This window comes from Sminthopsis crassicaudata, chromosome X (genome assembly GCF_048593235.1).
Source record: "Sminthopsis crassicaudata isolate SCR6 chromosome X, ASM4859323v1, whole genome shotgun sequence".
Lineage (NCBI taxonomy): Eukaryota > Metazoa > Chordata > Mammalia > Dasyuromorphia > Dasyuridae > Sminthopsis > Sminthopsis crassicaudata.
The window spans coordinates 4,974,064-5,001,811 of NC_133623.1; the positions used below are offsets into that span (position 1 = coordinate 4,974,064).

General features: G+C 56.0%; 2 protein-coding genes across 2 annotated transcripts; both read left to right on the forward strand.

Moving 5' to 3' along the window:
* Nucleotides 1-1,717: 1,717 nt before the first annotated feature.
* LOC141548926 (tumor necrosis factor ligand superfamily member 10-like) lies at nt 1,718-12,930 on the forward strand. The gene is made up of 5 exons (XM_074278234.1): nt 1,718-2,131; nt 9,067-9,213; nt 9,409-9,445; nt 10,039-10,143; nt 11,984-12,930. Exons 1-5 carry the CDS (start codon nt 1,907-1,909, stop codon nt 12,424-12,426), a joined length of 957 nt encoding a protein of 318 aa, XP_074134335.1. The 5' UTR covers nt 1,718-1,906; the 3' UTR covers nt 12,427-12,930.
* Nucleotides 12,931-17,772: 4,842 nt separating this feature from the next.
* Nucleotides 17,773-18,549, forward strand: LOC141548645 (basigin-like). Its single transcript, XM_074277656.1, has one exon. It carries the CDS (start codon nt 17,773-17,775, stop codon nt 18,547-18,549), a length of 777 nt encoding a protein of 258 aa, XP_074133757.1.
* The last annotated feature ends 9,199 nt before the right edge of the window (nt 18,550-27,748 follow it).

Genomic DNA, 27,748 nt, shown 5'->3' on the forward strand with positions numbered 1-27,748 from the left:
GGAGAGGGGAGAGCCACTCTGGAGTTCTTCTGGTGAGAAACGAATCAGTTTGGAGGGAGAGAGGATGGGCCAGGAGGGAAGGTCCACAAGCGCCTACAAGGGGTGGGCGCTTGTAGACCTTCCCTCAGGGCCCCCAAGTCTGAGGAAGGGCGCAGGGAGACTAAGAAGGGAGGAGCGTTAGGCCAAAGCTGCCTTTCTGAGGGTACCTGAGCGTGAAAGGAACGGAAGGTTCCACAGGGCAGAAAGCAGGAGCCCAGGGCCACTGGAGCGGCTCGTGAGGGGTCTGTGGCAGCAGGGGCCGCTAAGCTCTCAAGAGATAATACAAGTATCAGAATTGTTGGTGAGTGGGAAAGAAATTTGCTTTTTCTTTCAAACCCAAGAGCAGAACCATGGCCACTAAGCCCGAGAGAGGAACCATGGCCACCGGGGAGATGTTAGGGAGACCAAAGTTATTTTCATAAAGAAGAGGATTCTGGAGACTTAGGAGGCTGAGGGACCTGGTCAAAATCGGGCTCTTCCATTTAGAACCTGGGGGACTTTGGGCGAGTCACTTCCGACCCTCGGCTTCTTCATCACTTCCAATGAGAGGCCCTGCCCAGAGGACTTGGAAGATTCCTTCTAGTTCTTGAACTAGAATCCCTGGCCAGTGATTTTCCCAAAGCCCAGGTCCCATGGCGTCACCTCCCTCCTCAATGAACTCCAGGTCTCTCTGGCCTCCAGGAACAAATCCAAGGTACCATTTCGCCTTCATAACCCTAACCTTCCAAGGTCTTAAACCTTACTCCCTGACAACTGCCTTCCATCCACTGCCTGGCCTTCTGGCCCTTCCCTGAGCAAGGTATCCCCCCCTCAGCTCTGGGAAATTTCTCCCCCGTGCTGCAAGGCTCTCCTTCCTCATCCTTAGCTTCTCTGGCCTCCTTCAACTTCCAACTTCAAGTTAGAACCGTCCTTTACAAAAAGTCTTTTCTAACTGCTTTTAATTTCGGTGCTTTCCTTCTTTTGATTTCCTATGTATTCCGAGGGGGCCACTGAGGGGGCCACAAGAGGGCCACGGATGGCCCTTTCTGGTCTGGGAAATCCAAGGCGCCATCGTTTCCTGGATACTGGCATCCCAAGCTGGCGGTGGGCCTTTGGTACTAGGGATGAAAAACGAGTCTCTCCACTCCCCCCTTCCACCGAGCTGGTGCTGAGCCTCTCGGGACAAAGGGGAGTCTGGCCGGGAGACAGCTAATGGAGCAAGGTCACGACTTCCAGCTTCAAAAGCAGGTTTCCAAGTCGGGACCGCTAACCCCAAGTCGGGACTTCGGTTTCTTGCCCCAGGAAGGGGCGCTCAGACCCTTAGCCGGCTGTGGCTGTGGGCCGTGGTCCACGGACCCCCCCTCCCCCCGCAGCCGGGGGTCACGGGCTTCTAAAGACCACTAGCAGGCCAGAGGAGCGGGAGGAGGCCAGGAGCGGGGCCGGGGGGCTAAGGAACGAGCGAATCCCGCAGGCTTTTCGAAGCGGATTGCGAGCTGCCGCAAAGGCCTCTGGGCTCGGCTTCACTGAGATCCCAGGGTCTTTGGAAAGGGACAAAAGGTACGGGTCCTCCTCGGAAAGGCGCCGGGAGCTGGGCTGCTCGGGAAGGGGCGACTCTCAGGAACCGGGATAGAGCACTCTGGGGGCGGGCCTGGGACTGGTAAACAATCTCGGCCCCTCCCCTCGGGCTGCCCCCGCCCCTTCCCGCCCCTCCCGGGCCCGGCGCAGGAGTGCCGAGTGTGTGGGGGCGGGCCGCGGAGAGGCGGAGACGCCGAGGGGCTTTCGCTGGAGTTCGCAGACCTCCGGCACACTTAGGGCTCGGCGCTCCCCGGACCGGCCCCCCCCCCCTCCCGCGCGCGCGCGCGCGCCAGCCGCTGCCGCCGGCCCGGTCATGGGCCTGCCGCCCCCCACCCAGCATTATTTCCGATCGGACAGCAGCGACTCTTCGGCGTGCATGATGGGGCCCTCGGACGACGCCGAGGTCCCGAGGAGGCGGCGGGGGAGGTCGGGCTCGTGCAGCCCGGTGTGGCTCGCCGCCGCGGCTATGGCCATCCTGGCGCTGCAGATCGCCTCCACCACCGGCCTCTTCGTCTACTTCACCATGTCCATCTCTAAGGTGGGTGGTCCGCGGGCTCCCCCTTTCTCTCCCCCCTCCAGAAACCCTGGGCGCCGTCCGCTGCCCCTCGGGCTCAGCCCGGAGACGGGGCGGGGGCGGGCAGATTAGTGAAGAGCTTTACGAGGAATTGTGGCTGGGGGCGGGGCGGGGGGGGGGGGGGAGGGAAGGGGGGAGCCTGTTTTCTCCGGGGTCCTGCCACAGAACGGCCCGCACTTGTATATAAAAGCCTGGGCCTGGCTGTCGGAGAAGGAGGGGGGGGCAGACCCCAGAGGCTGAGCTTGGGGGCAGCAAGCCCGGGCCGGTCCCGGCAGCCGTGACCTCCCCTGGCATCCCGGCCCGAGGCGCCCGGACAAAGGGCACGGTCGGGAAACAGGAACGAAAATGAAAGCGCAGGCTGAGTACCAGGCGGGGTCACTCACGGGAAAGCGACGGGGAGGGGCTGGTGCCCTCTGGCAGAACCAGGCCCCCACAGGGGCCACAGTCACCCGCCCCCGCCCCCCCTCCCCGCAGGGTCAGCTGTGAGCCTTTTCCCGAACCCACTCATCTCAGGTTAGAACTGGCCTTCAGTGCCTGCCATTCCCACCCCCTCATTTAACCCCCAGGGAAACTGAGGCTCAGCTCGGCTAGGACTTGTCAGGATTGCACAGATCCGAACAGAGCCCACATCAGCCCTTTGATTCCACTTTCGGCAGCCTCTTGTGCTCCAGTCCCCTTGTGTGTAGAAGGACTGAGTGGGGTGGGGGAGATGTGAGTAGCTGGCCCCCTTCCCCAAGGGAAAACCAAGCCTTCACCTTTCCAAGTCCCTTTTTTTCAAGCCTGACACCTGCTTACCTCAGTTTCTCCGTATAAACAACTGAGGCGCCACTTGCTGCTGCCAGCCTGGATACACTTTGGGGATTTCTTACTTGTTGAGAGGCTTATTGCCCCACTGGTGGAAGCCGGGGAAGCTTGGGGGTCTGGCTCTTACTCCAAAGGAGCTCCCACCAGATCCCCTTACAAGTGCTCAGGTTCACAAGTCTTCACCGCAATTGTCTTTGCAAATTCCAAGGTTCTGGGGATCATGTTCCCTCATGACCCTCTTCCATCCCCGCCTCGCCTTCAGCAGGAATGGAAGTCTTCCTCCAGGTCAGGAGGGAAGGGACTGACATGTCCCTTCCTTTCTCACTCTTGGTCAGGTAGCCTGTGGAGCCCGAGCTTTGGTTTGTCTCCGCTGTCTCTGACGCCCAAGTGGCACAACTTACACACTCTCCCCCAAGGGCCTCTATGGGCCACTTGCGTGGAAAGGAGGCTCTGTTTGCCACTCTGGGGGGTCTCGTGGCGAGTACCCCTCATTGGTGATTCCACTATTGTCATTGAGCTTCTGGGGGGCCAGAAAGGCACCCCCTCTTTCCATTTGTCTTCCAGGCCGGCCGGACCCACCTGTGCACATAGCCCTCCAAGCCGACCCTGGGGATCTCTGGGTCCTGCCCTCCATTCTGTCAGGCTCACACTTGACACTGGGCTTTATCTCACCGGCCCCTCCCTGCTCTCCAGATCTGTGGGGCTTGGACGAGGGGTTGTCTCTCATCCCACTTGCCACAGCAGAAAATGAGTCTCTGAGGGAAACTGCAGCCAAATGGAGAGCCCCGAGCCTAGGGGAGCTTGGGGATTTGGGATCCGTCCCATCTCTGCCACTGGGACGGGAATTTGCCTCCCTCACCTTCCCAGAGGCCGCCTCTTTTTTTATTCCTCAGACTAGAGTCCCCTCGAGCTCTCCCATTCTGCCAGTCCACAGCCAGCCACAAAGCTGGGCTCTCGGCCAGAGTTCCTGACTCTCAGCCCCAGAATCTTTGCATTGTGGGGAAAGGATGGCAAATCCCAGCTCTTTGCCCATGTGGCATATGCCCATTGATTCTTGGGAAATCTTGGAAATAAGTTAGAGAGCTTAAGGGAAGAAAGGAGGGGAGACAGTTCCCTCCCTTCCTCTCCCCAGTCCCATACTTATAGCTTAATCTGATCGCCTCCATCTGAGCTCCCAGACGTGTTAGCATCAGCCCCTCCTCACCCTGGCCTTGGCTGTGATCCCACGCCTCCAGCTGAATTGCCTCTACAAGCTTTGTCTTTCCCAGAATGGAGCAGGCCCAGGCTCAGAGCCAGCCCAAAAGCTCAACTTGTGGCTCCTGACACTTGGTTTGCGGGTCACTTTTTACTTGGGCGTGTTGGGACTGGCCATCTTCCCCCACCTCAAGTCTGGGGTTGCTTTTGCTCCTTTGAAAATGCATTAACGTTTGAATCGGGCCCTGTCGGCAAGCACCTACTGTGTTCCAAACACGGTCCGAAGGCCAGGGAAGTGGGAGAAAAACAGAACCGTGGTCCCTCCTCTGGAGGAGTTTACCTTCACACTGGGAGACAACACACGGGCGATTGTGTACGTGTGTGATGTGTACAGGGCAGGGGGATAGTCAAAGACATCGAGAGAACTTATTATTTGGTAGTCAGCTTGCCCGGTTCCCAGCTGTCTCGGCACTCTAGGCTCAGGGGCCCTACAGATACACAAGTCTGTCTGACATGAGTCAAAACCCACTTCTCCTTTCATCTCAGTCCCTGACACCCTGGAAGCTCAATGGTCCTTCCAGATTCAAAGAGCCAGAGCATCAAGAGCTAAGTGGCTCCTTGTGGCTCTCTGGGCCTGTGAGGAAACCAAGGCTCAGGGAGAAACAACTGATCCAAGATCACACAGAGAAAGGGGGAAACTGGGCTCCAGCTTCATGCCCTCTGACCTCTAATCTGTGTTCTGCTCCATCTCCTACTGTGCTGCTTCTAGAGGCAGTAGATGGCAGTTTCATAGCACTTGTCCCATTTGAAATTGGAAGTGGGTCTCCCAAGACTAGATGCTTCTTAAAGGTGTGCATGGGGGGGGGGGGGGACTAGGATTGGAACCCGGCTCCTTCCCAGATTCCAATTCCATGCCTTTTGTCTTTGCACCAGAGGGGGTGTCCGTCTTTTTATGTCTCCATCTCTGTCTGTCTCTCCTGTCCCTTCCTCCTTTTCTCCGCCCCTCATTTCTTTCCCTCTCCCTTTCCCCCTCTCCCTCCTATCTTTCAGTTCTTGGCTGTCTCCCTAGCCCGGGATCTCCAGGTGGAAGGCACCTCCTTGGCCTCCAAGAGCAGTGATAACTTCTCCTTACTGGGCCTTGTGCAAATACCCCTGACTGAGTCTGTGGAAGGTCTGGGCCCTCCGGGGAGGAGGACAGGCTGAAGGACAGATATCGCCTGTGGAGGTAGCTAGCCATTCCACGGGTGTCTGGGGAGCCGTCCCTGCCTGCTGGACCTGGGCTGGGCCCAGAATGGGGAAGGGGCTGGGAGGGTGGCAGGGAAGCCCAGGCCCCAGACCCCAACTGTGGGTGAGTGAGCTGTTCAGAGCCATCCTGAGGGAAAGGCTGATCGATTTCCCGCTTCCTCCGTTGGTTTTCGGGGCTGAAGCACTCACTCCCTATCCCTTTGGACTTCTCGGTGCTGCTCCTTGGTACGAGAAGGCTCCGGGCTCAGAGACTTGGGAACACGGGACTAGGTCGAACCTGCCGTCCTGCTCTAGGACAGTCCAGTGGGCCTGGGCCCATCTCAGGCTATGGGTTTTGTCTTCCAGAGCCCACATACACCCAGAGCATCTTGGGGGCAAAGGAGCCATTAGCAGAGTTCTGGGCTGAGTGGCACACCTAGCCTGGTCTGGGGAACATGGCCAGCTACAGGAGGCAGTGAGGAAGGGGTGGTGTTGGGACAGTGTTTGGGAGGCAGATGGGGTAACATGGTAGGGTGCCTCTGCTCTGGAGTCAGAGGAAACCGGCTTCTGATCCCACCTCTGGCTGTCACTTAATCTGGGGCTCAGTTTACCCATCTAGAAAGAGAATAGACCTTGCATGGGGCAAGATGATCCTAGTCTTCTAGTTTTTTTCTGGGGGTGGGGGTGAAATTGGCCCGAGGTTCAGAGAAGCGTCGTAGGGCGAGGGGAATCATTGAAGGAGTCAGGAGAGCTGGCAAGTGCTAGCTGGGAAATCTTGGACAAGAAAGTAATTCTGGGATGCAGTTATTTCATTTATCAAATGGGGGAAGTAATAAATAACCGCAGGTATCTCCGAATTCTCAGCGCACATCACTGAGGATTTTGTAGGGGAGGAAACATCTGTCTGGGGGACTGGCCTCCCTCCCCTCATCTCTGGAGGGCCAATTCAGCTCGAAAATCAGCCCCATGCACTGTTTCTTTAGTTCCTGAGAAGACTCGGCAAGTCTCAGCCAGTGTCTCTCACCCCCACTCCCCCAGGGCCCCAAAGTGATGATGGAGCAGAGCAGCCAGGGACTACAATTGGCAGACGAGAGCTTCTGAGGTTCTTGGGATGTGGGTCCTCGTCTTCCCCACCCCACCCCCAGCTACACTGGGCCGGGCTTCCAGGCAAGGGTGGGGCTCCTGCCAGGTTAATAATAGCATATCTTGGACACATTTTCATGTGTTGTTATGATCCAGTCAGGCCATTTTATGTCTTTGAAGATAAGTTTTATCGCCGCCTCCTGTTTTTACGGGCACTGTGGGACCCCGGCCACCTTGGGAATGAATCCTCTCGGATCCAGGAAAAGCATTTCAGCCCAGTGAGCCCAGAGCTCTTCCAGCTTTGGAGCCTCCCTTTACCCACTTGGTCGGCTGCTCTCTGGGACTCTGATCACGTTTCTAGTTAGTCCCCATCTGCCTCCTTTAGTGATCTCTTCCAGCCTTTCCCTTGCCCTCAGCCCTGGCAGCCGGACATCCGCCCCCCCTCTTAAGTGCTACAGGGGTGGCACCTGTAGCTGGTCAGGACTGGAGTATCAGGGACACGTTAAACTTGGAGGTCTCTCTAAAACAAAGCTGGAACTGCGTCGGGATTCTATGTGGGATCCCCAAATGATGATTTCTTTATCAGTAAATGTTTGATTCCTATGTCTATTTTATATCTGGAGACCCGGGGTCACATAAAAATTTCTTGGGCCAAAAAAGGAGTCACTAGTAGGAAAAAAAAAAAAAAAAAAAAAAGATGAAGTCCTGCCCTGAGAGGATGTGAGACTTGAAGCTGTCCAAGGGAGAGCCACCGAAAAGAGGGCCCCCCGAAGGCCCTAGCTCACTTTGCAGTTTGGGAGTATTTTCTTGAGCCTTATAACAAATTGATGAAGTGCCAGTGAACTCTTTTATAGGGGCAGCCGGGCGATGAAGCCGATTTAGAGCCTGGATTGAAATGTGGCCTCAGACACTTCCCCACCATATGACCCTGGGCTTCACCCTTTTTTGCCTGTTTCCTCTTCTGTATTCCAGTAGATTTGACAAGAAAACTCCACATGGGGTCACAGAGAGTCGGACACAACTACAAAACAACTAAACGGCAACAAAGGAAGTTGGGCCTCAGTGAACGAGGCCTAGTTGCAGCTTCTGAGAGTCGGGGGGAGGATTGAATCCTGACTCCCCAATCCTGTTGTTTCCATCACGCCTCACTGCCTCTAAACAAAACCCCCAATGACATTTTCTTGCATTTTCGGAGACTGCAGGTCTCAAGCTGGTCCTTTTAGGTTGTCTTCCATTGCTCTCAGGGTGGCTCTTACTTTCTGGGGCTGCTTAAGGGTCACTTTCTTTGGGTGGAGAGTGGATTGGCCACTTCCTCTCACCATGGGGTGAGCAGGCAGGCTTGGCTTTCTGCCCTGACTGGGTCACAAAAGCTATCATCCCTTTTTTTTTTTTTTTTTTTTTTTTTTTTGGGGGGGGGTGGGTGGGAAGGGCTGCTGAGCTGTCCAAGGTAGTTTGCCCAGACTCTTCAAAGCTGTTTGGAAGCTCGAGTGGCTTGCAAACCTGGCCTCCCCTCAATTACTTCCGGGTTCATGGCTGCTGGACCAAGGGCCTGAGCCTACTGTGTAAATGAATGGGCTAGCATCAGCCGTGACCACCTTTGCAGCCGATTTCTTCCTAGTTCACGCTGGCCTTCCCCCAGGTGGAGCCCCTGGTCCCGGGGAGCAGAAAGGGAGGGATGAAGACACATCAGGAGGAAGAAAGGAAGCAGATGGGAAGGGCAGCATGGGAAAAGTGGGTCATCAGGGAGAGGGGGGCTGAAGCAGGCAGAGCAGGAGGGAGGCATTGGCCAATGTGTCTCAGTTAAGCAAATTCAAATGTTCCCACCCATGAGACTGCTCAGCATCTGTGGTTCTCAGGACCCCTTTACACTCTTAAAAGTGACTGAAGATCTCCCCAAAGAGCTTTGGTTTATGTGGGTTATATTTACTGTATTGGAAATTAAAATGTCTTTGTATCGTGGAAATAGTTTTGACCTTGGGACCCCCTGAAATGGTTTCAGGGAGTCCCCGGACCACACTTGAAGAACCACATGTGGTACAGGGAGGGCTTGGGGGGGTGGGGTGAGAGAAGCCTGGGGGAAGAAGGACAGGGAGGGATGCCAAGGGCCCATGGAGAGCTTGGCCCTCAGGGGATGAGGGATTTAGGCTGAGATGTTTGGCTGAGTGGGAAAGAGCCCGAGTCCCAGCGAGCAGTCCACATGTGGACCCCAGATTGGGTGGGAGGGGCCGCTGACGGGGATGTTCTGCCTCAGCCCAGACCCGCTGAGAAGCCTGAAGCCTCGTTTGGGCCGATCTGATTCACTAGACATTTCCGCAGGCTACTCCTTCAGACTTGCTCCAAACTTGGCTTTCCTCTTAGCTCAAGTTGTGCGAGTTCCTCTTGGACTCTCCTATAACTTCCCTTGACAACGGCGGGTATTCATATATCATATACCCATTTTTCAGATGAATGACGTGAGGCTCAACTTACCCCCAAGTCACACAGTGGGAGTCAAGGGCAAATCAGAGGCAGACTCCTTGACTTGAATCTAGACAGAAACCTTGACCGTCAAAAGAGTGAGGTTCTAGATTTGGGGGGTGTGTGTCTGTCTTCAGTTAAAGACCCAGGCCCAGGGGATTCCGGAAGAACTGAAGTGCCTCCAGCTGATCAACAGCCTGCAGGAGAACCCGAACCTGGAGGAGCTGATCAACAACCAGACGTGCCTCAAGCTCATGGGTAGCATCAAATCCTACGTGACCTCGGTGAGCAGCCTCGGACGGGAGCCTTCTTCCTGCCCCGCCCCCCCGCCCTGGTCCTCCCCACACTCACACATAGACACATGGGCGCTCTTCTCCACCGCACCACCCGGCCGCCCCTCCGTCATGCCGAATACATGGTGATCGACTTCGGCCCTCCCGGCTCACGTGTGTCTCACGTCTGCCTTTTTTCCCCTTCAGGTGACTGAAAACGTTCTCCTCCGGCGTTTACAGAAAGGTGAGCCGTGCCCTTCGGGGCTTGCTTCCAGAGAGAATAATCATAGCAATAATATATGCCTTCCAAAGGCAGCTCCATGCAGTTGCTATGGGAGCCATTGGGGTTTGCCGGGGAGGGGACGACACGATCGGACCTTCAGGGATTTCTCTCTGTCTCTCTGTCCCTCTCTGTTTGTTTCTCTGTCTCTCTCTGTCTGTCCCTCTCTGTCTGCTTCTCCCTATCCCCCTCTCTCTGTCTGTCTGTCTCTGTCTCCCTGCTCTGTCTCTGTCTCTCTGATTCTCTTTCTGTTTCTCTCTGTCTCTCTGTCCCTCTCTGTCTGTTTCTCTGTCTCTCTCTGTGTCTCTTTCTGTCTGTCCCTCTCTCTGTGTCTGTCCTTGTCTTTTCCTGGCTCTCTGTCTCTTTTTCTCCCCCCCCCCAACAAACTTTGTGTGTTGGCTGCTCATATCTCCTCCTTCCCTGTAGAAGCGGGTGGGGAAGAGGAACGCCATCCTTCTGACCTTGGCCTTGAGGTCTGGGTGAGGGCCAGGGTGTATCCTAAGCAGCCCCCCCGCCCCGTTCTCCTCCATCTTTTTGGTATCTGCTTTTTTCTGCAGGCACCACTACCAGCATGGAGGGGCAGCCCCTGACGACACACCCATTCTCCACAGGAGCTCAACCCTCAGCCCATGTCACCCTCATCCCCCACACTGCCAGCATGGGTGAGTGCCAAGGTCCACCAGCCATCCTTGCACCCAGGACCACCCTGTTCCACAGAAGACCAAGGATGGGCCCTAGCACCCCTCAAGGCCTTCATTTGTTCCGTGCTGAAAGGCCATAGAAAGCTGGCACAGCGACTTAGGACTGTACTACCGGACTCCCCCCCCCCCATCTAAGTGAGGGGGGAGCCTCAGCTAATCACTATTTGCTAAGCCCAGCCCTGGGTTATTGGGGGGAGACTGAGGAAGAAGCGAATCTTGGCCAGTTGGAGAAACTAAGCAAAACTAACAGAGATGGGAGAAGCTGGGTTCAAACCTGTAACTGTGAGCCCTTCTCTGGGTATGCCTCAGTTTTCTCCTCTGTGGGGCTAGATAGGTCTCTTCCAGCGCCATTATACGGGTGTATGTGCTAAGGTCTCCGTCCACCCCGACATCCAAGGAGCCCAAGTCGAGAGATGAACACAGATTGGCCACAGTTGGCCAAGGGGCCCTTGCAGAGCTCCGACTGAGGCACCTTGCATCCTCTTCACATGTAGACTGCCTTCCTGCTCAAGTGTACAACGCCCAATGTGCTTAAAGTCTATGGAAGCCTCTAGGATTTCTGGGATGCAGTGAGTTGGCCAGTATGACTGAAGCCCGGGTAGAATAATGACAGATAAGCCTGGAAAAGGTTAGCCTGGGACCACAGACTAATGAATTGATCCGACACCTCGTTGGCATCCTCACCCAAGTGGGGGTGTTTGAGCTCAGGAGTGGTGTGGCATGCTGAAAGCCCGTACTGCCTGGCACATAGTAGGCACTTCATAAAAATTTATTTACTTGAATCAAAAGAATTCTCTTTGAGAGCTTAGGCTGGCTTGAAGGAGGAGCCATGGGAGCTAGGCTGGCTTCAGGCTCTTTGACCACTGTTCTGCTTGGGGGATTCTAGGCCCCTCCCCTACATAGGTACTACAAGATGAAGGGCTGGGAGCACACGATCCCTAAGGACCCTTCTAGCACTCCAGGACCCGAAACTTGGTCCAGGAGTACGAGTCACATAATAGGAGATGGGAGAGCGGTTGTGGAGGCTCACGCGTAGTTTGGCTAGCTGATTGCTAAGTGGGGGGCAGGGGGGACGGTGAGGGAGAGAGAAAAACGAGTCAGTGGGAGGCGCCCCTCTAGATGCGAACTGGTTTGGTTTGAAGCCTTGGGGAGACTTCCAAGTTAGAGAATCCCTACCCCACCCTCAGCCAGAACCTCTGGGAAGGACAGCACCAAGTTAGGGAGAGCCCAACCAGTTGGAAAGAAATCCAGCCCAGAACTGCTCCTTTTCCTATATCTCGTTGGCAATTCAGAGGCCCCCCTCGCCGCTTGCCATGTCCTGGGAGCATCAGCCGAGGGACCTGATGACGTCTGGGCTTGATGCTTGGGGAGAAGGTTTCTAGAATATGAATGTCTGAAGGGTTGTTACGCGGGGCGAAGTTAGGATTGTTTTGTTTGGGCCCGGGAGGTGGAAGAGAGGAATCGCAGAGAGAGGTTTAGGCTGGCTGCAGCAGAGCTTGGTATCGTGGGCAGCTCCCCCCTTTGGGGGTCTCCAAAGCGGAGTTGACTGCCCGCTTGTGTTGGGTGTGTGCTGCTAGGGATTCCTTTGGTGGAAGAGCTGGATGAGATGGCTGCTGAGGTCCCTGGCCGAGGGAGACGGGAGGGGAGACTACAGATCCGATTCTTTTCCAACCCTATGCTTCTGCTTCTTCCTCCCTGCCTAGCTTCCCCATTTCTCTGGCCTTTCTAATCTATTCTCCATCTAGTAGGTGCTTTTTAATTGCTCATGGAGTTGAATTGTACCTCACTCATCCCCCTCCAGGTAACCTTGACCACCTTGGGGAGCTGCCCCAGTCCTGCCGCTACCCCCTGCACAATTGGGAGTCGCAAGGCCTGCTCTCTCACCTTCGGAATATCACTTTCAAGGCAGGCACGCTGCGGGTCAGCCAAGGGGGCAAGTACTACGTTTATTCCCAGATCTACTTCCGCTACCCAGCAGAGGCCGAAGGGAACCAGCTCACAAGCCAGCAGCTGGTACAGTGCATCAGTCGGCAGACGGCCTACCGCCAGCCCATCCTGCTCCTGAAAGGTGTGGCCACCAAGTGCTGGTCTCCAGAGGCCGAGTATGGCCTCCATGCCATCTACCAGGGGGGCCTCTTTGAGCTGAAAGCAGGGGACGAGCTCCTGGTATCCGTCTCTTCCCTGGCCGTGGATGATACTGACGGCACCTCCAGTTACTTCGGAGCTTTCCGGTTGGCTATGTAAGACGCCTCTGGCTCCAGTTTGAGGAGTATTAGGACCCAGCTTTTCCTCAGAAATTGACTTGTCTGATTGGACTGCCTAATGTGCTTGCCATAGCCGGCCCTCCTGGAGAGCCCAGGACCAACTCCAGCCCTGGGAGGTGGTGGGCTGAACTGTGGTAAGAGCATCTCTCCGCCCTGGGAAGTCTCCTTATTCGGGCCAGGACTCTCTTTGAAGTTATTGGACTTATACAAATAGCTTTTAACTAGCTCTTTCAGGCAAAAGACAGGAAGGACTGTGGATGGCTTTTACTAGGAGATGGGACCCCAGATTTTGAATCCCTCCCTCATCTCAAATGTCTGTATTTTAGCCTTCAGAAACGGGGAAAATTTTAACTGCCACATTAAAACCCTGACGTTTTCTTGGAAACCCAGAACTGGCCAATTTGGATCTACAGAAACCCCTTCATAAAGACTGGAAAACTGCTAAAAAACAAAAATAAAAATAAAAATAATTTTTTTTAGCAGATCCTGCTGGGTTTGACATTTTTCATTAAGTTGCTTTGCAATCTCAGTCAGCTAACTTGACTTGGCCTGTTGTATTTTGAAGTAGGTCTAATAGGATTGAAAGCCTTCTGCGGGCCTGAACTCGAGGCTTGCAGAAAAGCTGCAGAAAGAAAAACCCTTTTCTGGGGGACTTTCCATGCTTCTCTCTCTTGGAGAGGCCTGTGGAATCTGTTGTAGCTGAGCTAACTTCCCTGGCTAGCCCGGATTCTCCGGAAGTTTATGCCGGTACCCCAACATCTTCAACATGACTCTTTAAACATCTCTGGCGTGGAAAATAAGCTAATCACTTAGCCACTCCGCCACATACACCTAGGTCCACAATTCTCAGATCCTCTCCCCCCAAATCCTAAAGTCTGTCAATTTCTTAAAGCCCTTCTTACAACCTTTACAGCCAAATGGGAACTCCCCATGTTCCTCTCCCTTGTCTTTGTGTGGATGTGCCTGTGTGTAAAAGCACTCATCGTGCATCCCCCTTCAGTCCCAACTGCAAAAGAGTTGAACAGACAAGTAGAAATATAGAAAACTAATGGAGGGGCAGCTAGGTGGCGCAATAGATAGAGCATTAGCCATGAATTCAGGAGGACCCGAGTTCAAATCTGGTCTCAGACACTTAACACTTCCTAGCTGTGTGACCCTGGGCGAGTCACTTAACCCCAGCCTCAGAAAAAAAGAAAAAAAAAAAGAAAACTAATGGAACTTGGAAGGGCAGTTTTCTGCCATTTTAAATCTGGGGCTCTGCGTGTTTTTAAGTTGGAATTCTGATTCTAAAATTGTACGAGGTGATTGCTATTAACTGGTGTGTTCTACAATTGTGAACGTTTGAATTCTGAATATAAGATCTGAGAAATTTGTGTGCAAATCTTGAAGTATTGCTACTGGAAATTTATATCTGTATTTGATTTGATTTTAAGCAAAAACTGGGTACTAAACCAAAGTTCTCTGGTAACTTACTCAAAGAGGTCTCATGAGGTGTTAGTTTGTTTTCCAAATTGTACAATTGTTAAAAAAAAAAAAAAATATATATATATATATATATATATATCATGAGCTATGTTTTAAAATTCTGTCAGCCCTGCTGGACGTGCTTATTTTGTAACATGAAGTTTTCATTCAGAATTATTTAGTTATCTATATTCTGAATCTTAGAATCATTTTGGTTCTTTAACAAACAAACAAACAAATGACTATCTACTGATATTAACTGAGTTCATGGGTTCTTTCTGAGATTGTAGTACTGGGATAAAATATTCTTGACTTATCCAAAACTGATTTTAAAACCTAAAACTGGCTCCTATTCCATTGGGGAAGGAAGGATACAGTGAAAATTTTATTTCAGTTAGCCCTTCCCAATACCCCTTCTTAGCGGGGGGCGGCGGGGGGGGGGGGGGCATTGAAAAAGAAAAACCCAAACAGAACCATTCTTTCTACCAGTTAGCAAAGTTAGGAAATGAGCTTGGAATGGAATATGAAATTCACAGACTAGAAAGAAAATAGAGGTGTGATCTCTCTGACCTGGGAGGCCTCCTTCTTCGGGCCAGGATTGTCTTTGAAGTTCTAATAATTGCACTTATACAAATAGCTTTTGAACTTGAAATTGACATCGTATTTTTTTTAGATCAGTGGGAATATGAGGGCATATTCCACACTCTTTAAATGGCTACTATTGTTAAAGGAATAGCCTGGGTCTAATTGAATATTTGCTTTTATTTTTCAAGTTTGTAGTTTTAAAGCAAGTCATTTGTGATACTGTTTCAAAAGCTTAGCAATGCTAGGAACTTCTGAGACAGGTTTGTTATTATAGATTTTTGTTTCATTTTAGTTGACTGCAAAATGATGACTTCTGACATAGTTTTCATCTGTCTTGGCCAAATTATTGAGCATTTCTTTAGTGCATCATGGGCTCACTGTTTATGATCTACAGCTTTCTTAAAAGCACAGACAAGTCTAGATGTTTTCAGGAAGCACAGTGCTGAGGAAATGAAATCAAGATCTGCAAGCGAAAAGCAAGCCCCATCCATTGGGGAATGGCTGAATAAGTTGGTATATGAAAATAATGGAATATTATTGTCCTATAAGAAATGATGAACAGGCTGATTCAAGAAAGGCCTGGAAAGATTGACATAAACTGATGCTGAGAGAAACAAGCAGAACCAGGAAGACGTTGTGCACAGTAACAGCAAGACTGGGCCACGATCAAGTGGGAAAGACTTGGTTCTTCTCAGCGGTTCAGTGATCCAAGGCAATAATCCCAATAAAGTTTGGATAGAAAAGGCCGTTTGTGTTCAGAGCGAGAACTAGGGAGACTGGATGGAAATTGCCACGTGCTACATTCACTTTTTTTTTTTTTTTCCCTTTTTTACTGTCATGGTTTCTCCCTTTTGTTCTGATTTTTCTCTCCCAACATGAGAGTGGCCAGAGAAAACCAAGATGACTCAGCCCCTGTCCCCATTTTGGACCTTCGGTGATTTCAGTGACCCCAAAAGTTATTTCAGAAAATCAAGCCATTAGGTGTGATGTATTTAGGGGAATTTACTAAGTGCTGCTGCGTAAGCAGATTATTTGGGCTTGCTTTAATGAAAAGGAGCTAAGAAAAAAGCCTTGGGACCAATCGAGTCTTCCCCAAACAATGGGGCCCTAGAGCACTTTGGATCTTCCCCCAGGAAAAAAAAAATAACACCTACCTCAGCTGCAAGGTATACCAAGAAGCTGTGTGGCCTCCAGCCAGTCCCTTGCCTTCTCTGAGCCTCCTTTTCTTCTGTTAAGGATGGGGTGGGGTCCAGATGCCGTCTGTAGCCGAGCTATTCCTCTATGTATTGGGCGCTGGTGCCCATAACCGAAATCACAGGTGATTCTTATGAAGACCCTAAGGGAGGCACTGGGAAGGGAGGGAGGGACTAGGAAGGGAAGCACTGGGAAGAGAGGGAGGGACTAGGAAGGGAGGGAGGGACTAGGAAGGACTGGAGGCACTGGGAAGGGAGGGAAGGACTAGGAAGGACTGGAGGCACTGGGAAGGGAGGGAGGCACTGGGAAGGGAGGGAGACACTAGAAAGGACTGGAGGCACTAGGAAGGAAGGGAGGGACTAGGAAGGGAGGGAGGCCCTAGGAAGGGAAGCACTGGGAAGAGAGGGAGGGACTAGGAAGGACTGGAGGCACTGGGAAGGGAGGGAGACACTAGAAAGGACTGGAGGCACTAGGAAGGACTGGAGGCGCTAGGAAGGGAGGCACTGGGAAGGGAGGGAGACACTAGAAAGGACTGGAGGCACTAGGAAGGACTGGAGGCGCTAGGAAGGGAGGCACTGGGAAGGGAGGGAGACACTAGAAAGGACTGGAGGCACTAGGAAGGACTGGAGGCGCTAGGAAGGGAGGCACTGGGAAGGGAGGGAGGGACTAGGGATTCAAATTACTCTACTGTCAAATGAAAATGGAGCTCAGCTGGAGTGTCCAAGGAAAGGACACCTGGATGGTGAAACCATGGGGAGTGGGGCTGCCTTAAGGCTGCAGATCCTTGCAAGGATCTCCCATAATTCCACCCGGAAAAAGAGACCAGCTAGTTCTTTCTGTTTTCCAAATGTTATCAAATGATTGTCCGCAAAGGGCAGAATTAGTACCCCAGGGGTGAAGTTACGGAGGGGTAAACTGAGGGGAAAGCCAGCTGTCTATCCTGTAGAATGGAAGCTGGAAGGTTTGTAGAGGAGCATGACGGGACCGTCACGGCCCATCCATGAGCATCCATCAGCCTCCATGAGCATCCGTCAGCCTTCATCAGCTGAGGGAATGGGGAGAGAGAAGCCAGGGAGGGCGTGAATGGCGGCCTAAAGGCCGGGTTGCCAATGTACCAAGAGGCGGGTTGCAGATGAAAGGCATGTCTGGGACCTGGAAGCTTCCCCACATTAAAAGCAGAAACGCTCCGCGGGATTGGTCACCATTTGGAGAGAAGGGGCAACTCCCAACAGACAGTGTCAGGAGAGGAATGCAAATTGCAAACTGCAAAACACAGGACTATATAGACCAGAAGCCCCCGCCCCACCTTCTGACCTTTTCTCCCATTGGCTGGGGAGTTCTAATTTATCCAGAGTCCAGAAACCCAGAATAGTGGTCAATCTTTATTTTATTGGATACTTAAATGCTAATGAGAAGGTGTGTACTTTGTGGGGGGGGGGGACAGGAGGGAAATGTTTATCTGAGGGAACTTTCAGCTGCACGATTGAGGGCCTAGGCCCGAGGCCGCATCCTCAGAGAGGCCTTCACTCCGTTTATCCCATTCGGTCATTAGAGGAAACCCCAACTGGGAGGGAAAGTCGTCCCAGCTAGAGCGCAGCGGGGGAAGGGGATGTGTCTGCATGCGGGTTGAGGGCTTTCGTGTGTCGGGCCCGGAGTCAGAAACGCTCGTGTTCCCGAGTTCGTGTGGCCTCAGCCACTTGCAAGCGTGTGACCCCGAGCGGGGTCTTTCCACGATGTTTGCCTCAGTTTCCCCATCCGTAAAATGAGCCGGAGGAGGAAACGGCCGACCCGTCGGGGTGCCGGCCTCGACCAGAGCATCTCCGCCCAGAAAACTCCCCAGGGAGTCTCGAGGACTTGGAGCCAACAGAAGAAAAACCGCTCCTCCGCTCCCAGAGGGCGGGCCGGCCGTCGATAATTCGAGGATCCGTTGTGAGGTCACCCCGCCGGCCGTTGGGTTCCAGAAACGGTGTCTTAGTAACTAGCGTCGGGCCACCGAACCCTCACTCTGTGGGAGACGCCGGCCGAGGTCGGACGCGGGCAGGAGCGGGTGGAGACGGTAGCGCCTTTCCGAGAGGGCTGGGCAATGGGCTTCGCCCTCCGGGCCAAGGTGCTGGGGGTCGCTGCGGTGCTCGGCATCTCGGTGCTCTACCTCGGGGAGTTTCGGGCCGCTGCGATATGGAGAACCGGAGTCGCCTTCGAGTCCCACCTGTACCTCACCTGCACCCTGAACAAGTCGGAGGAAGAGGCCCGGCCCCAGGGAGACTGGACGGCCACGTCCGGCAGCCGCTGGCTCCGGGACGAGGGCCAGCTCCAGGAGGACCGTTTCGACAGTTCCGGGAAGGTCTCCGACGTGCCCAAGACGCCCCCCAAAGGAGAATTCCAGTTCGTTTTCCCGGCTAAGCCGGCCTGCGTGAAACCTTCCCAGCGGCTGAAGAAGCCCCCCAAGGTGTTCGCCAAACCCAAGATCGAGCGCGCCATGGAGGGCCAGGACGCGGTCCTGGCGTGCGAGAGCCGTTCTTTCCCGCGCATCGCCTACTGGGACTGGTACCGGCACCACGAAGTCAACGGCGACAGGCTGCTGCTCAACGGCACCGGGCGGCGGCTCTTCATCACCGAGAGCGGCCATCGCAGCGAGCTGATCCTGCGGCGGCTGGACGCGGCCGAGGACCCGGGCCACTACATCTGCGTGGGCAGCAACAGCCAGGGCCACCACGCCGCTGTCGTCCTGCTCAAGGTGCGCAGCCACTTTGCCGCGCTCTGGCCCTTACTGGGCATAGTGTTCGAGATGCTGGTGCTCTTCACCATCATCCTCTTCAACGAGTATTGCCGAGCCGGGCAGGAGCAGCTCCTGGAGGATTAGCCGCTCGCCCCCCGCCCCCCTTTCCCCGCCGCCCACTCCCCGCCCCCCTCTCCCCGCCGTCCACTCCCCGCCCCCCTCTCCCCGCCGCCCACTCCCCGCCCCCCTCTCCCCACCGTCCACTCCCCGCCCCCCTCTCCCCACCGCCCACTCCCCGCCCCCCTCTCCCCGCCGCCCACTCCCCGCCCCCCTGTCCCCACCGTCCACTCCCCGCCCCCCTCTCCCCACCGTCCACTCCCCGCCCCCTCCTCTCCCCGCCGCCCACCCCTTTGCCCCCGAGCAAGCCGACCCGGTTTCAAAATAAAAATGGCCCCTAACCCGAGTAGATGGGCGGCTGTGTCAAGAGTCCGTGTCCGTGTCTTGTGTCCGCCGTGCCGGAGCCGGGCTTACCGGGAGGCGGCCGGGGAGGGAGCGGGATGAGCTGGGAGGAACTGGGGAGACATGGCGGGGGGGGATGAGCTGGGAGGAACTGGGGAGACATGGCGAGGGGAGGGATGAGCTGGGAGGAACTGGGGAGAGATGGCGGGGGGGATGTGCTGGGAGGAACTGGGGAGACCAGGAAGGGTGGGGGTGGGGAGGTGGGGAGGCGGGGGAGGAGGGGGAGGAGGGGGTACAAAGCGGGAGTCCGGGCCCTCAGCTACCGTCCTTTGGGAGGAGAGCCTGGCGGAGGCAGCCGCAGCCGAGGCCCGACGGAGCGGGGACATCCGTCCCACCGGGACAGCGGCAGGTGCAGAGCGAGCGCCCGGAAGCCGGCGCTGGCTCTGCTCAGCCCCGCCCCCTTCCCCCCACCCCGGACCGGACAGGCTCTTGGGACCACGACTGCTTTTTGTTTCCCTCCCCCTCCCGCCCGGCCCGTCGCCCCAGGCCCGCGGCAAAGAGCGGAGCGGCCCGCCGCCTTTTGCTGGGGGCTTGCGGGGGCGAGCTCCGCGCCGGGTTCTCTGGGGCCGGGTTTGCTCGGGCGCGTCATCTCCTCGGGGCTCTTGGCGCGTTCTCGGTGTTGCTCATTGGGGTGATTAGGCTTCACCCCGAGAAATTCAAATGAGCGAACGCTTCTATTCCGCGTTCCATCGCCCAAGCGCCTCTCCGCTGACCATTTCTAAGTCCGCGTTCTACAGGCCGGGAGGGGCCGCGACCCCGAGAGCCGGCGACCCGCTGCCAGCACGGCCCCAGGCGGACTCGGGCCGCCTTCCGCACCGCTGGCCCCCAGCTCCCCACGCGGCCAGTTGAGCCCCCTGTCCCTCTCCCCCTGCAGGAGCGACGGCGAAGCTCCTTTCCCCGGGGATCCCCGCGGCTGAAGAGAGGTCTGGCCTCAGGCAAGCGGGGGATCCGTGGGGGGTGCCTCCCTCGGCTTTCTGTGTGCCCCAGGGTCTAGTATTCACCCGTGTGTGGGTGCTGCCAACTTCTGCGCGCCCCGTACGCCCCCCAGCAGCACCGCAGGGAGTCTCTCCTGACGGTGCAGCTCATGGGCTCAGGGTGGCCCAACACCCAAGACTCCCCCCTGTGCATTGTGGGAGAGCGCCTCAGTAGCAAAGCTAGGAGTTCTGAGGAACCGGGTGAGGGGACTGAGCCACACAGCGGGAGTCCCACCTAAGTATAGAACCCTTGGCAGAGTGGGGGAACAACAGTGGCGGGGGAGGGGCGGCAACGTCTTGCATCCCAGCCACTGGGCTGGGGAGACCTGAGTAGTAAAGCTGGAGTCTGGGAGCAGAGAACCCTTCGGAACAGTGCCCGGGGCAACCCAGGAGTCTCACCCAAGCACCGAGCCGCGGGCAGAGGGGGGCCCTGAGCAGGACAGCGGGGAGTCCCTCCTAACTATGGAGCACTGGGGGGGGGGGGCTGAGCAGGGAGTCCTGGGCCACAGGCCCCACCTCCCGCAGAGCCGCACAGCAGGGACGCCCTCTGAATGGGCTGGGGGAGCGCAGCAGTATCGGGGATCCCTCCTAAACACGGGGGCAGCAGTACAGCCAGGAGTCCCCCCTGAGAAACTGGGAGGGCTGAGCAGGACAGAGGACTGCGCCAGAGAGGGAGCCCACTAGGAATAGTGGGGGGCCACAGAGAGGAGTCCCTCAAGTGCAGAGCCCTTGGGCAAAGAGAGGGATCCCTCCTAACTATGGAGCCCTTGGGACTATGGCCAGAGCAGCACAGCGGGGAGAATGAGGGACAGAAGCAGGACACTGGGGAGTTCTTGAGGAGAACAGGGGTCACAGAGCAGCACAGGGGGGTCCTTGGATCGAATGGAGACCACAGAGGAGCACAGGGGAGTCCTAGGATAGCATGGGGCACAGCAGGAAGAACTTGAGAAGAATAGGGGACACGAAGCAGCACAGGGGGGGTCCTTGCGAAGAATAAGGGCCATGGAACAGCACAGGGCGGTCCTTTTCTAGAATGGAGACCACTGAGGAGCACAAGGGGGTCCTAGGATGGCATGGGGCACAGCAGGAAGAAGTTGGGAAGAGTAGGGGTCACAGAGCAGCACAGAGGTGGTCGTTGACTAGAATGGAGACCTCAGAGCAGCACAGCGGGGGTCCTTGGGAGGAAAGGAGACCACTGAGCAGCACAGGGGGGTCCTAGGATGGCATGGCGCACAGCAGGAAGAACTTGAGAAGAATAGGGGACACGAAGCAGCACAGGGGGGGTCCTTGCAAAGAATAAGGGCCATGGAGCATCCTTGGATGGCATGGGGCCCAGCAGGAAGAAGTTGGGAAGAGTAGGGGTCACAGAGCAGCACGGGGGGGGGTGCTAGGACGGCATGGGGCCCAGCAGGAAGAACTTGGGAAGAGTAGGGGTCACAGAGCAGCGCAGGGGGGTCGTTGTGTAGAATGGAGACCTCAGAGCAGCACAGGGGGGGGGTCCTTGGATCGAATGGAGATCACAGAGGAGCACAGCGGGGGTCCTTGGGAGGAAAGGAGACCACTGAGCAGCACAGGGGGGTCCTAGGATGGCATGGGGCACAGCAGGAAGTCCTTGGGAAGAGTAGGGGTCACAGAGCAGCACAGGGGGGTCGTTGTGTAGAATGGAGACCTCAGAGCAGCACTGGGGGTCCTAGGATGGCATGGGGCACAGCAGGAAGAACTTGAGAAGAATAGGGGACACAAAGCAGCACAGGGGCGTCCTTTTCTATAATGGAGACCACGGAGCAGCACAGGGGGTCCTAGGATGGCATGGGGCAAAGCAGGGAGAACTTGAGAAGAATAGGGGACACGAAGCAGCACAGGGGGGGTCCTTGCGAAGAATAAGGGCCATGGAACAGCACAGGGCGGTCCTTTTCTAGAATGGAGACCACTGAGGAGCACAAGGGGGTCCTAGGATGGCATGGGGCACAGCAGGAAGAAGTTGGGAAGAGTAGGGGTCACAGAGCAGCACAGAGGTGGTCGTTGGCTAGAATGGAGACCTCAGAGCAGCACAGCGGGGGTCCTTGGGAGGAAAGGAGACCACTGAGCAGCACAGGGGGGTCCTAGGATGGCATGGCGCACAGCAGGAAGAACTTGAGAAGAATAGGGGACACGAAGCAGCACAGGGGGGGTCCTTGCAAAGAATAAGGGCCATGGAGCATCCTTGGATGGCATGGGGCCCAGCAGGAAGAAGTTGGGAAGAGTAGGGGTCACAGAGCAGCACGGGGGGGGGTGCTAGGACGGCATGGGGCCCAGCAGGAAGAACTTGGGAAGAGTAGGGGTCACAGAGCAGCGCAGGGGGGTCGTTGTGTAGAATGGAGACCTCAGAGCAGCACAGGGGGGGGGGTCCTTGGATCGAATGGAGATCACAGAGGAGCACAGCGGGGGTCCTTGGGAGGAAAGGAGACCACTGAGCAGCACAGGGGGGTCCTAGGATGGCATGGGGCACAGCAGGAAGTCCTTGGGAAGAGTAGGGGTCACAGAGCAGCACAGGGGGGTCGTTGTGTAGAATGGAGACCTCAGAGCAGCACTGGGGGTCCTAGGATGGCATGGGGCACAGCAGGAAGAACTTGAGAAGAATAGGGGACACAAAGCAGCACAGGGGCGTCCTTTTCTATAATGGAGACCACGGAGCAGCACAGGGGGTCCTAGGATGGCATGGGGCAAAGCAGGGAGAACTTGAGAAGAATAGGGGACACGAAGCAGCACAGGGGGGGTCCTTGCGAAGAATAAGGGCCATGGAACAGCACAGGGCGGTCCTTTTCTAGAATGGAGACCACTGAGGAGCACAAGGGGGTCCTAGGATGGCATGGGGCACAGCAGGAAGAAGTTGGGAAGAGTAGGGGTCACAGAGCAGCACAGAGGTGGTCGTTGGCTAGAATGGAGACCTCAGAGCAGCACAGCGGGGGTCCTTGGGAGGAAAGGAGACCACTGAGCAGCACAGGGGGGTCCTAGGATGGCATGGCGCACAGCAGGAAGAACTTGAGAAGAATAGGGGACACGAAGCAGCACAGGGGGGGTCCTTGCAAAGAATAAGGGCCATGGAGCATCCTTGGATGGCATGGGGCCCAGCAGGAAGAAGTTGGGAAGAGTAGGGGTCACAGAGCAGCACGGGGGGGGTGCTAGGACGGCATGGGGCCCAGCAGGAAGAACTTGGGAAGAGTAGGGGTCACAGAGCAGCGCAGGGGGATCCTAGGATGGCACGGGGCACAGCAGGAAGTCCTTGGGAAGAGTAGGGGTCACAGAGCAGCACAGGGAGGTCGTTGTGTAGAATGGAGACCTCAGAGCAGCACTGGGGGTCCTAGGATGGCATGGCGCAAAGCAGGGAGAACTTGAGAAGAATAGGGGACACGAAGCAGCACAGGGGGGGTCCTTGCGAAGAATAAGGGCCATGGAACAGCACAGGGCGGTCCTTTTCTAGAATGGAGACCACTGAGGAGCACAAGGGGGTCCTAGGATGGCATGGGGCACAGCAGGAAGAAGTTGGGAAGAGTAGGGGTCACAGAGCAGCACAGAGGTGGTCGTTGACTAGAATGGAGACCTCAGAGCAGCACAGCGGGGGTCCTTGGGAGGAAAGGAGACCACTGAGCAGCACAGGGGGGTCCTAGGATGGCATGGCGCACAGCAGGAAGAACTTGAGAAGAATAGGGGACACGAAGCAGCACAGGGGGGGTCCTTGCAAAGAATAAGGGCCATGGAGCATCCTTGGATGGCATGGGGCCCAGCAGGAAGAACTTGGGAAGAGTAGGGGTCACAGAGCAGCGCAGGGGGGTCGTTGTGTAGAATGGAGACCTCAGAGCAGCACTGGGGGTCCTAGGATGGCATGGGGCACAGCAGGAAGAACTTGAGAAGAATAGGGGACACAAAGCAGCACAGGGGCGTCCTTTTCTATAATGGAGACCACGGAGCAGCACAGGGGGTCCTAGGATGGCATGGCGCAGAGCAGGGAGAACTTGAGAAGAATAGGGGACACGAAGCAGCACAGGGGGGGTCCTTGCGAAGAATAAGGGCCATGGAACAGCACAGGGCGGTCCTTTTCTAGAATGGAGACCACTGAGGAGCACAAGGGGGTCCTAGGATGGCATGGGGCACAGCAGGAAGAACTTGGGAAGAGTAGGGGTCACAGAGCAGCACAGAGGTGGTCGTTGACTAGAATGGAGACCTCAGAGCAGCACAGCGGGGGTCCTTGGGAGGAAAGGAGACCACTGAGCAGCACAGGGGGGTCCTAGGATGGCATGGCGCACAGCAGGAAGAACTTGAGAAGAATAGGGGACACAAAGCAGCACAGGGGGGGTCCTTGCAAAGAATAAGGGCCATGGAGCATCCTTGGATGGCATGGGGCCCAGCAGGAAGAAGTTGGGAAGAGTAGGGGTCACAGAGCAGCACGGGGGGGGGTGCTAGGACGGCATGGGGCCCAGCAGGAAGAACTTGGGAAGAGTAGGGGTCACAGAGCAGCGCAGGGGGATCCTAGGATGGCACGGGGCACAGCAGGAAGTCCTTGGGAAGAGTAGGGGTCACAGAGCAGCACGGGGGGGGTGCTAGGACGGCATGGGGCCCAGCAGGAAGAACTTGGGAAGAGTAGGGGTCACAGAGCAGCGCAGGGGGATCCTAGGATGGCACGGGGCACAGCAGGAAGTCCTTGGGAAGAGTAGGGGTCACAGAGCAGCACAGGGGGGTCGTTGTGTAGAATGGAGACCTCAGAGCAGCACTGGGGGTCCTAGGATGGCATGGGGCACAGCAGGAAGAACTTGAGAAGAATAGGGGACACAAAGCAGCACAGGGGCGTCCTTTTCTATAATGGAGACCATTGAGCAGCACAGGGGGGTCCTAGGATGGCATGGGGCACAGCAGGAAAAACTTGAGAAGAATAGGGGACACAAAGCAGCACAGGGGCGTCCTTTTCTATAATGGAGACCATTGAGCAGCACAGGGGGGTCCTAGGATGGCATGGGGCACAGCAGGAAAAACTTGAGAAGAATAGGGGACACGAAGCAGCACAGGGGGGGGTCCTTGCGAAGAATAAGGGCCATGGAACAGTACAGGGCGGTCCTTTTCTAGAATGGAGACCACTGAGGAGCACAAGGGGGTCCTAGGATGGCATGGGGCACAGCAGGAAGAACTTGGGAAGAATAGGGGACACGAAGCAGCACAGGGGGGGTCCTTGCAAAGAATAAGGGCCATGGAGCATCCTTGGATGGCATGGGGCCCAGCAGGAAGAAGTTGGGAAGAGTAGGGGTCACAGAGCAGCACAGGGGGGGTGCTAGGACGGCATGGGGCCCAGCAGGAAGAACTTGGGAAGAGTAGGGGTCACAGAGCAGCGCAGGGGGATCCTAGGATGGCACGGGGCACAGCAGGAAGTCCTTGGGAAAAGTAGGGGTCACAGAGCAGCACAGGGAGGTCGTTGTGTAGAATGGAGACCTCAGAGCAGCACAGGGGGTCCTAGGATGGCATGGCGCAAAGCAGGAAGAATTTGAGAAGAATAGGGGACACGAAGCAGCACAGGGGCGTCCTTTTCTAAAATGGAGACCATTGAGCAGCACAGGGGGGTCCTAGGACGGCATGGGGCCCAGCAGGAAGAACTTGGGAAGAGTAGGGGTCACAGAGCAGCGCAGGGGGGTCGTTGTGTAGAATGGAGACCTCAGAGCAGCACAGGGGGGGGGGTCCTTGGATCGAATGGAGATCACAGAGGAGCACAGCGGGGGTCCTTGGGAGGAAAGGAGACCACTGAGCAGCACAGGGGGGTCCTAGGATGGCATGGGGCACAGCAGGAAGTCCTTGGGAAGAGTAGGGGTCACTGAGCAGCACAGGGGGGTCCTAGGATGGCATGGCGCACAGCAGGAAGAACTTGAGAAGAATAGGGGACACGAAGCAGCACAGGGGGGGTCCTTGCAAAGAATAAGGGCCATGGAGCATCCTTGGATGGCATGGGGCCCAGCAGGAAGAAGTTGGGAAGAGTAGGGGTCACAGAGCAGCACGGGGGGGGTGCTAGGACGGCATGGGGCGCAGCAGGAAGAACTTGGGAAGAGTAGGGGTCACAGAGCAGCGCAGGGGGATCCTAGGATGGCACGGGGCACAGCAGGAAGTCCTTGGGAAGAGTAGGGGTCACAGAGCAGCACAGGGAGGTCGTTGTGTAGAATGGAGACCTCAGAGCAGCACTGGGGGTCCTAGGATGGCATGGCGCAAAGCAGGGAGAACTTGAGAAGAATAGGGGACACGAAGCAGCACAGGGGGGGTCCTTGCGAAGAATAAGGGCCATGGAACAGCACAGGGCGGTCCTTTTCTAGAATGGAGACCACTGAGGAGCACAAGGGGGTCCTAGGATGGCATGGGGCACAGCAGGAAGAAGTTGGGAAGAGTAGGGGTCACAGAGCAGCACAGAGGTGGTCGTTGACTAGAATGGAGACCTCAGAGCAGCACAGCGGGGGTCCTTGGGAGGAAAGGAGACCACTGAGCAGCACAGGGGGGTCCTAGGATGGCATGGCGCACAGCAGGAAGAACTTGAGAAGAATAGGGGACACGAAGCAGCACAGGGGGGGTCCTTGCAAAGAATAAGGGCCATGGAGCATCCTTGGATGGCATGGGGCCCAGCAGGAAGAACTTGGGAAGAGTAGGGGTCACAGAGCAGCGCAGGGGGGTCGTTGTGTAGAATGGAGACCTCAGAGCAGCACTGGGGGTCCTAGGATGGCATGGGGCACAGCAGGAAGAACTTGAGAAGAATAGGGGACACAAAGCAGCACAGGGGCGTCCTTTTCTATAATGGAGACCACGGAGCAGCACAGGGGGTCCTAGGATGGCATGGCGCAGAGCAGGGAGAACTTGAGAAGAATAGGGGACACGAAGCAGCACAGGGGGGGTCCTTGCGAAGAATAAGGGCCATGGAACAGCACAGGGCGGTCCTTTTCTAGAATGGAGACCACTGAGGAGCACAAGGGGGTCCTAGGATGGCATGGGGCACAGCAGGAAGAACTTGGGAAGAGTAGGGGTCACAGAGCAGCACAGAGGTGGTCGTTGACTAGAATGGAGACCTCAGAGCAGCACAGCGGGGGTCCTTGGGAGGAAAGGAGACCACTGAGCAGCACAGGGGGGTCCTAGGATGGCATGGCGCACAGCAGGAAGAACTTGAGAAGAATAGGGGACACAAAGCAGCACAGGGGGGGTCCTTGCAAAGAATAAGGGCCATGGAGCATCCTTGGATGGCATGGGGCCCAGCAGGAAGAACTTGGGAAGAGTAGGGGTCACAGAGCAGCGCAGGGGGGTCGTTGTGTAGAATGGAGACCTCAGAGCAGCACTGGGGGTCCTAGGATGGCATGGGGCACAGCAGGAAGAACTTGAGAAGAATAGGGGACACAAAGCAGCACAGGGGCGTCCTTTTCTATAATGGAGACCATTGAGCAGCACAGGGGGGTCCTAGGATGGCATGGGGCACAGCAGGAAGAACTTGAGAAGAATAGGGGACACAAAGCAGCACAGGGGCGTCCTTTTCTATAATGGAGACCACGGAGCAGCACAGGGGGTCCTAGGATGGCATGGCGCAGAGCAGGGAGAACTTGAGAAGAATAGGGGACACGAAGCAGCACAGGGGGGGTCCTTGCGAAGAATAAGGGCCATGGAACAGCACAGGGCGGTCCTTTTCTAGAATGGAGACCACTGAGGAGCACAAGGGGGTCCTAGGATGGCATGGGGCACAGCAGGAAGAACTTGGGAAGAGTAGGGGTCACAGAGCAGCACAGAGGTGGTCGTTGACTAGAATGGAGACCTCAGAGCAGCACAGCGGGGGTCCTTGGGAGGAAAGGAGACCACTGAGCAGCACA